This window comes from Takifugu rubripes, chromosome 10, assembly GCF_901000725.2.
Source record: "Takifugu rubripes chromosome 10, fTakRub1.2, whole genome shotgun sequence".
NCBI classification, from domain to species: Eukaryota; Metazoa; Chordata; class Actinopteri; order Tetraodontiformes; family Tetraodontidae; genus Takifugu; species Takifugu rubripes.
In genome coordinates this window covers 6,987,642-6,996,365 of record NC_042294.1, presented here as the reverse complement: position 1 = coordinate 6,996,365, position 8,724 = coordinate 6,987,642, and the positions used below count along the sequence as shown (strand labels likewise).

General features: G+C 43.0%; 2 protein-coding genes across 3 annotated transcripts; both read right to left on the bottom strand.

Moving 5' to 3' along the window:
• Nucleotides 1-1,273: 1,273 nt before the first annotated feature.
• Nucleotides 1,274-3,861, bottom strand: myd88 (MYD88 innate immune signal transduction adaptor). Of its 2 annotated transcripts, none has more exons than XM_029842412.1 (5): nt 3,420-3,861; nt 2,617-2,748; nt 2,050-2,227; nt 1,732-1,823; nt 1,274-1,659 (listed from the first exon to the last, which is right to left on the bottom strand). In XM_029842412.1, exons 1-5 carry the CDS (start codon nt 3,727-3,729, stop codon nt 1,484-1,486), a joined length of 888 nt encoding a protein of 295 aa, XP_029698272.1. In that variant the 5' UTR covers nt 3,730-3,861; the 3' UTR covers nt 1,274-1,483.
• Nucleotides 3,862-3,950: 89 nt separating this feature from the next.
• On the bottom strand, nt 3,951-8,669 carry cry-dash (cryptochrome DASH). Its single transcript, XM_003967988.3, has 14 exons — nt 8,457-8,669; nt 7,491-7,663; nt 7,119-7,212; nt 6,900-7,030; nt 6,656-6,804; nt 6,091-6,179; nt 5,933-6,006; nt 5,748-5,837; nt 5,589-5,668; nt 5,461-5,520; nt 5,199-5,356; nt 4,950-5,069; nt 4,699-4,875; nt 3,951-4,551 (listed from the first exon to the last, which is right to left on the bottom strand). Exons 1-14 carry the CDS (start codon nt 8,517-8,519, stop codon nt 4,444-4,446), a joined length of 1,566 nt encoding a protein of 521 aa, XP_003968037.1. The 5' UTR covers nt 8,520-8,669; the 3' UTR covers nt 3,951-4,443.
• Nucleotides 8,670-8,724: the final 55 nt, after the last annotated feature.

The window sequence follows — 8,724 nt, the reverse complement described above, 5'->3', positions numbered from 1 at the left end:
AACATCTAGTCTCTCTGTGAGGAATCTAGGAGTAACTTTTGATCAAAATCTCTCCTTCAACTCACACATTAAATTAGTCTCTAGAAGTGCCTTTTTTCACTTGAGGAACATCTCAAAGATCAGGAAGCTACTGATGCAGCCTGATGCTGAAAAGTTAGTCCATGCATTTGTTACTTCCAGGCTGGACTACTGTAACTCCTTATTATCAGGGTGTCCAAACAACTCTTTAAGAAGCCTCCAGTTGATCCAAAATGCTGCAGCCAGAGTTCTGACAGGTATTGACAAAAGAGATCACATAAGTCCTGTAATGGCGTCGCTTCATTGGCTGCCCGTTAAATTTAGAATAACTTTTAAAACCCTTCTTCTGACCTACAAGGTCCTCAGAGGCCTAGCTCCATCCTACCTGGAGGAGCTAGTGATACCCTATCAGCCCAATAGACCGCTCCGCTCTCAGAATGCTGGTCTACTTGTGGTTCCCAGAGTTTCTAGGAGTAGAATGGGGGGCCGAGCATTTAGCTACCAGGCCCCCCTGCTTTGGAACCAGCTCCCTGTCCAGGTACGGGAGGCTGACTCCATCGCTACTTTTAAGATCAGACTCAAAACCTACCTCTTTGAAAAAGCTTACTGTTACTAATTCAGTAGTTCCAGTTACTATCATAGACAGACAAATTATCATACTTAGGGGGTCGTCTAATCATTAGGTCACATTCTAGCTATGCTGTTATAGGCCAAGGCTGCCGGGGTCCGGAAACATGATCACCTGACAGGCCTCTGTCACTCCACTGGGTCATGGTTTCCTCTCCTTTCCTCTCCTCATCAAGCAGACTAGTTATGCTGATTCTTGTGTAGTTTTTCTGCTTCTCTCTCCTCTCTCTCTCCCCCCCCCCCCCCCCCCCCCCCTCTATCTATTTGCAGGTATCACTGCCATCGGAGCTGCATAATGACCGCCGGCCCCGTTGAAGTGATTGTGCATATTTTTTGTGTGTGTTTCTGTGCTCTGTGCCTCTCCTCTCCTCTCCTCTCCGCTCCTCTCCTCTCCTTCTCCTTTTCCTCTCCCTCTCCTCTTCTTTCCTCTCCTCTTTCTCCTCTTCCTCCTTCTCCTCTCCTCCACCTCCCCTTCACTCTACCTCTCCTCTCCTCTACCCCTCTCCTCTCCTACCTATCCTATCCTCTACCTGTCCTCCCTCCTCTCCTCTCTCTTTACCCAGCCGGCCATCAGCAGGAGGGTCCCCCTACATGAGCCTGGTCCTGCTCAAGGTTTCTTCCTGTTAAAGGGGAGTTTTTCCTTGCCACTGTTGCTTGTCTGGGGTCAGGCCCTGGGATTCTGGAAAGCGCCTTGAAACAATTTTGATTGTATAAGACGCTATATAAATAAAGATTGATTTGATTTGATTTGAAAGTACAGTGTGTGAAAGCTGAAATTTGGGGCTTTTTTGTAATATCCTGCACCATATTCTGCATGTGACAAAATACCAGTCTATGACTATGGCAGTGAGAGAGCTTTGGCCAGTCGCTTCCAGAACCAAGCCTGCGTGCAGGGTCGAGTGTAGTCACACAAGGTGAGGAAGCGTAGGATGCTGGGGAATGGCTTTGACATCGACTTGTACTTCACTGGAATGAGCCGCTTGTTTCGTGCCCCTGAAACAGCAGCAAATGATCCTTTTCCTTTGTTTGTTTTTGTTTTTTAAATTCAAAGATATTGACAGGTAAATGTATCAAAGTATTACTTACCAGGAGACAGGCTGAGCGCAAACTTGGTCTGAAAGTCACAAGCCTCACTGTCAAGGTACTCGTCAGATATCACCACCACCATTCTTTTACACCTGCAGGTAAACGTTGCCAAAAGCAGATTTTAATAGGGGGAGTTGAGACTCATTTGGAACACAAACAAGTTTTGATTTTTAACTGTAACTGAAGCGTTCGTGACTTCTGCAACTCTTCACTTTCTATTTCCTGTTTACCCAAAAAAACACTCAAGGCAAAGTCATCTTAGTACTTCTAAGTATGTTGAAAAGGACCAGAGCTTAATATGATGGGCGTACATCACACCTTTTCTCGATTAGTTCACTCGTGATGGTCCACACACAGGAGCCCGGGAGGACATCTCTGTCGAACACGCACAGTTTCAGCTTAAAATCTGTCTCTTCCAGCTGTCGGATCATCTCTTGGACAAACTCAAAGTCCCTCTGGCAGTAGCAGATGAACGCATCGAAAAGCTCAGGTGTGCCTAAAACGAAGAAATAGAATGAGCAAAAAATAATACAGGAAATAGTTCATATACACAGGAATGGACCATGACAAAACAGCCACCGCAGAGCACTGCAGGAAGCAGAACAGAGTGTTTGTGCATACATGAGATTCGAACCTCAGATGATTTGTCTGATTCGAAAAGCCAGAAGGTTTCCTGTGTGGGGGTGTGCAAAATAAATTTGGTGTCCCAATCTCAAACCAGAGTTGCTAAAGACATGGATCGAGCACAGCTACTTTATGTAATGTCTTGCACACTTCATATGTTAATCATTTGTTGTAATGATTAGCGTCATGGCAGTTGTACTATTGCTGCCAAAGCAACTTTCAACTCCTTTAGAGGAGAAACCCCTTTTTTTGAATACTGACCTTCAGGATCGTCATGCAGGGTGAGACCAACCCTCTCTAAGGTGCGACAGGAACAGCTGTCGACCTGATTGACCTGAACAGGGGGCTCAGGATTCCTGTTCAATCTCTCACAATACCTCTTGACATCCTCATCTGGTGGAGAACCAAACCACAAGCAGGTCATTTAGCAGAAACCGTGCAAAGATCAAAGCAAGATGGCTCACACGACCCATTTGACAGTTTTTAAGACTGGTGAAGCCACTGGAATGCTTGATATAATTGCAACTGCTGTAAAATGTCAAGTAATTACATAAAATAATATCATCTCTCTTGGTGATAGAGTGTGCACATCTTTGCCTATATTTAATGACCTGATTTTATGCAATGATTGTATCATGAAACATGATCACTTAATCCATGTTGTTTTTTGTAAAACCCACCCACAATCAACAGGGCTGTGCAACAGTGCTTTAACATGAGAACTGGAAGTTTATGCTCAGCAAAAGTGCTGTAAAAGACATTTTATACAGGCAAAGTAACACTACTGTCACAGGAAATTAGCACTTCGGGGGAAAATAATTAAAATAACCAAGCTCATTGATATGTGGTCGATCTTAAGACTGAAACTGCGGACCGAAAGCATCAGATTTTTTAAGATTCAGGAACTGATACAATTGACACATTTCAAATCAAGATGGATAATAATTATAACTTTATACTTGTCGTATTATACAAAACGCGCCTCCCCGTATATTATTATTGGCATTCATTTACATTGAACTAGCGTTTGTTGCGAATAAATACAACTATTAAGTGATTCTGACCGATCATGGGCTGGAGATCTTCCAGGACATCGTTCCTCTCCACCTCCGACAGAATGGACAGCAGCTTCCCCACCGTGGCGTCCGTGCTGCGGGCTTGCCAGTCTTCCAGCACCTTCACCGTGGGGTTTATCGCACTCTCGTAGTTCTTGATCTCCAGGAAAGTGAAGCCCAAGGCCTCGGCCAGAGCCATCCAGTCCGCCGCCACAGCGTTTCTGGGATTCAGATAAAGTCCCACCTTTTTCCTGAAACCCATGTTCAGAGCGAGGAGAGGGACCCTGGACAGGTCCGTCTTTGAGTTACAGCACGCCATGTTGTCCCTCACGGTCCCCGTCTTTGGACACCTAACTCCGGTTAGAAAGAGACATTATACCGTTTTTCAACGCTGACGCCCATGGAAGGAAAACTGGACCTACCGAGACAACGCGGAAGTGACGTCACCCGAGGCAGCGCACACGTGACGTGTGGAGACTTGATTTCCGCATCAGTGATACAAAACTGTGGCTCGTGGGCCATTAATGACCAGAAGATGCATTTTAGATGTTGCAGATGCTTCCTTTATTTAGCATTTAATATGAATATAAATTGTACAGGTTTGTTTTCTTCCATTTTATTCAACAATGTAACAGAACTCCATGTAACACCATCCAATTCCTTTTAAACCAGTGATAAAACTAAAGTAAATAAGGTCATATGCTAATATAGGAATATTCATTTTGAAATCACTATCTTAATGCTGCAAAAAATGTCATATAGCCACATATCTAATCAGGCATAATAAAACCAGATAAACAACCCAGTAACAAACATAGATGGCAGGAAGTGATCTCCAGCATTACGTGTAAAAACCACAGCTTTCTTCATTGTAAAACCACAGACAATATAGAGAAGGTGTGCTGCTTAAGGCCGCTTTCTGCTGCTTTACTTCCCAGGATGAAGAACTGAGCATTTCCTCAAATCAACTTCCTTTGGTAAGCAAGACTGTCTGCAACACATGTTTGTTTCAGTGTTTGCTGCTTGAGGCGGATCATAGGTTTTTGCTCCTAGAAAAATAAAAATCTATCCCCCTGTCTCGATGCTGTTTGGGAGTGTGAGATGGACCTTTCCTTCCTCGTGGCGAAGGCCCTGCACCACTCTAAAACAAAAACACAGTATGTTTGATAATCACTCATCGACATGAACATAGATATGAAGCACTTCTCATTCTAACAGCTGCAACAGCCAAAAATAAAATCCAAAGGCAGTGGTCATGCTGTCAACTTCCTTTTTCTCAGGCACCCACCATTTTCTTGTTAAAGTGTCTGCTCCATTCAGGTGCTACGATGATGGGGGTGGGATAGGTCTCGCCAAGGGACAAGTGAGCATGTGAAAGTATAGCAGAGCTGAGGGTCCAGGGTGTGTGTACATCAGCTCCCATGATTCTCTGCAGCTCAGGAACCCACAGCCGTACATATTCACCCTTGGGAAGAAACATATTCTTGATATTTCTGTTTGTGAGAACGATGGGGGGAAAATAAAACTTCCAAAACTTACATTATTGTCATAATCAAGGCCTTGCTTGATCATGTTGAACTTCCTGTTTTCTCTGGGATCATTTCCTATACCTGCGCTGTACAGCCAGTTGCCATAGTTACTACAGACATCATGATCCACCTTCAAGGGGAAAGGTTCAAATAATGAAGCTTAGACACATGTGAGAAACATGATGGATGAACTTGAAAACTCCTAAAAACGACTCCACAAATGTAATTTATCATCATTTAAAATTGGTAAACTCCTTACAAGTAGGTACTCAAACCACTCAGCTCCCATCCTCCAGTCCAGACCCAAATCTTTGGTGAGGAAACTTGCCACATTTTGTCGCCCCCTGTTGGACATGAAGCCTGTTGTTGCCAACTCTCTCATGTTAGCGTCAACAAAGGGTACTCCAGTTTTTCCCTCTATAAAATCCAACAGCATATTTTTAGGGACTATTCATAAATTTTAAATGCACCTCTCCTGTTAAATGTATAATATTTCACAAATAAGTGGAAAAATGGTTAACCTTTCCATGCGTTAAAAAGCTTCATGTCCTTTCTCCAGGAAACAGACTTGTCCTGAAGACCTGAGACACAGTCTATTTAAATTTACACTTGGATTTACACCGTCTCAACAATGGGGAAGAAATTTTACCGTTGACTTGAAACAGCTTGGTTCCATATTTGACAGCCACAAACCGGAAGTAATCCCTCCACAGCAGTTCAAAAATGACCCTGGTGATTGACAAAAGACAAATTGGAGTGGATGGTGATAACAGGACACAAAGGTCAGCCTTTCTGATTCCACACTCACCAGTACGTGCTCTGATTGGCTGTTCGCTCGCTCTCATATTGCTTGATCTGATGATAAATGTACCTGGGAGAAATGCAACCCAGCGCCAACCTGCAGAATTACACCGTCAGAGATCTCTGAATATTTACATTACATGATTTACATTAGAGGTTAAACCCTGTTAGCGGACAGCTGGAATCGCTCACCAGGGTGAAAATTTCGTAGAATAATCCACACCAATCAAGCCATTACGGGTCTCTTTGTAAACTGCGACTGCGTCCTGTGTGACAGTGAATACACATTAATCCCTCTCAACACGTGGTAGATGACCCCTCTTCATTTATATGCAAAGAAACGTGCTCACTGTGTCCCAGAAGTAATGTTTGAGCCTGGCAAGAGCCTGACTTTCACCACCGCTGCAGGGAAAAGCTGAGCGAGGATCAGCCACAGGCTCTAGAAGACCAAAAGATAAGCCAGTAGATAAAAACCAATGATGCCATTTTGTTCTTTAATATTAGAGATTTTATTAACTTGCTAGCTAGACAGCTTTTTAGCTGAATAAAGTGGAAGGGGAAGGTATTTTTCATTTGTTAAATGTCTGTTTAACACTCCCTGGTGGGCATTAAGGACGTATATGAGCATGGGGGCTTAATCACATGCATGGATATTGAATCTGTTCTCCTGCTGCACTAAATGAGGAAGTCTGTGTTCAGCACTTTGTCTTATTGATTCTTAAGAGCAGCTGCATTGTGGAATCGCTCAATAGAAGCATCACAGCACAAACGAGTTTCTGCATCCAGCAGCACTCTGATTTTATTTAAACAAAAGTCAATTTGCTAATTTCATAAATTCAATTTACAGGCATTCGGTATGAAATAGTGCAGATTTGTAACAAAAGCAAAAACACAAAAACGATCGGGGTTATTCACCTTTCTGTTCCAGGTCCTCAGCTGTAAGGATAGTTCCTTCCTCCAGCCCCTGAGGAAGAGGCTTCAGATGCTCAGGTGGAGGAAACACGGGCCTTACCCTGCACTGGGACTCCACTGCCTTCCTGAACTGGGTGTACACATCAGGCAGCCTGACAACACCACAAGTCAATGTTCAGAATTCCAAGCGTTTAATCTATCGCATCGAGGGGGGAAAACACTTTTCCTCCCAGACGTCCTTTCTAACCTGGATATGTGATGAAATGGAAGATCATCTCTGTGGTACAGCGTGGACCCCCAGCAGGTGTGAACGTTGACCTTCATCTGGGCACAGACATCTTTCACTCTTTTCTCCACATCCAGTTCTTCTGAAGTTACCTGGAAGCACAAAGCCAAGAAATAAACTCACCATACAACGTGACAGGACCGTTACTCCCTCCAATAAGAGAAGAAGCCGTTTAACTACCTCTTCATGGAAAGCCACAGTGCTGACAGAGCCCAGTTGCTTGATGAGGCTGGCAACTACCTCCTCCGGTTTACCCCGCCTCACTATGAGGTTACTGTCACACAGATGTAAAAACAGACACACGGGCCAAAGTTACACTATGCCAGGAAATCTGCATCCTGGATAGAGAACTACCAGGGAAAAACCATCAGAACACTGTGCGCAGCACTTTAAGTTATGTAAATAGAACCGCCTATAGGCTCAGGTGCATCCTGTTATATCTGAATCAGTTCAATCCTAAAAAGCTGAGAGGTCTGCACTGAAATCTTGCACATTTGGGTAAGTCAGCACATTTATGAAAGGCATAGAAATTGAGGAAATCCGTGGACCCACCTGCCCTTGTTGAGCAATGTGTTTCTGAGGTCCTTGATACTCTCCAGCAAGAAGCGCAGGCGGAACGGCCCCGTCTTTGGCAGATTGTAGTGGTATGTTCCCATATAATGTCGAGGATCAAAGCAGTACAGGGGAACTATGTGGTCTGCATTTCTCTGAGCCCAGTGGAAAAGCTGCAAGTATAAAGGTACTTTCTTGGAAATTGCTTCAAGTATTTTTTTTTTTTTTTAATAAACGCAAATGATTTGGCAGCATAAGCTGCTATTTTCAAATAGAAACATTTCTTTCAGCGCTTTTTATGTTTAAATATTGTTTCTAATCTGCTTTGAAATGTTAAATTACCATTTATTGTCCAACTAATTTTGGGCATCGTTACCAAATGTATGCACAATTTCAGGAAATACAAACAATAACAATTTCCATTTTTGCAAACAAATAGAATCATTGAATAATTACAAGGAACATTTTAGAACTAAGGTTTGTGGATGTCACAACGACAGAATTCAGACCTGATGTCTTATTTTAGTCTCCGGTCTTAAGCACTCTTCAATGCCTGGTTTGGTTTGATCTTTTGTTTTGAAAGGGTACCCGGAAATAACCGTCAAGAATTAAGTTAAAAGTAACGTAATTTGCAATCTACAAGAGGATACAGCAAAGAAAGACACGGGAATTCCATTTATGGATGAAGCCTCTGTGGTTTTTTTTACAATTTTAGTTTGATTTCGAGGGATTTTCATTTGGGGGAAAAAGAGCACCCGGAAGTACTCTTGTTGTCCAACAAAAATAGCTTGATGCTAACCGCTAACATAAAATGTGCTTGAATTTATATCATATTAGACATCACAGCAAGTGTAACATTATATGTTCATAAGAGTCAATATACCACTTATAGCTGCTTGTAAATTTAGTAGCTGAGCACAAATTATGCTAGTTTTATAAACACCGATCGCAAATTCATTCGCTTACCTCATTATCGAAAAGCCGCAAGTCGTTCCTGAGTAAACATATGACAGTACGAGGACCGGACATGTTTCTAAATTATTAAAGCAGGAGCAGCAAAAGTACCAGAATCAGACACGCCGAGTGTTCTTCAGCCGTGTAGCCCGAGTGTGAGCTGCTGACGCTGCTCACGTTTCCAGACACGCTGTTACAAAAGCTCAGGTTTTGTAAGGTTATTCAACAGCTGCCTGAAGCTAATGCTAACGCTAATGAGTAGACTGTTATCCAATATCGG

Bases quoted from the DNA above. Each gene is read 5' to 3' on its own strand.
- cry-dash (XM_003967988.3), bottom strand. From the start codon at position 8,519: ATGTCCGGTCCTCGTACTGTCATATGTTTACTCAGGAACGACTTGCGG. The intron at 5,070-5,198 runs GTAAGGAGTTTA...TTCCCCTTGAAG, and splicing joins AGTGGTTTGAGTACCTACTT to GTGGATCATGATGTCTGTAG. The intron at 4,552-4,698 runs GTGGGTGCCTGA...TTTTTGTTTTAG, and splicing joins GACACTTTAACAAGAAAATG to AGTGGTGCAGGGCCTTCGCC.
- myd88 (XM_029842412.1), bottom strand. From the start codon at position 3,729: ATGGCGTGCTGTAACTCAAAGACGGACCTGTCCAGGGTCCCTCTCCTC. The intron at 2,228-2,616 runs GTCAGTATTCAA...TCTTCGTTTTAG, and splicing joins CCTGCATGACGATCCTGAAG to GCACACCTGAGCTTTTCGAT. The intron at 1,660-1,731 runs GTAAGTAATACT...ACAAAGGAAAAG, and splicing joins TGCGCTCAGCCTGTCTCCTG to GATCATTTGCTGCTGTTTCA.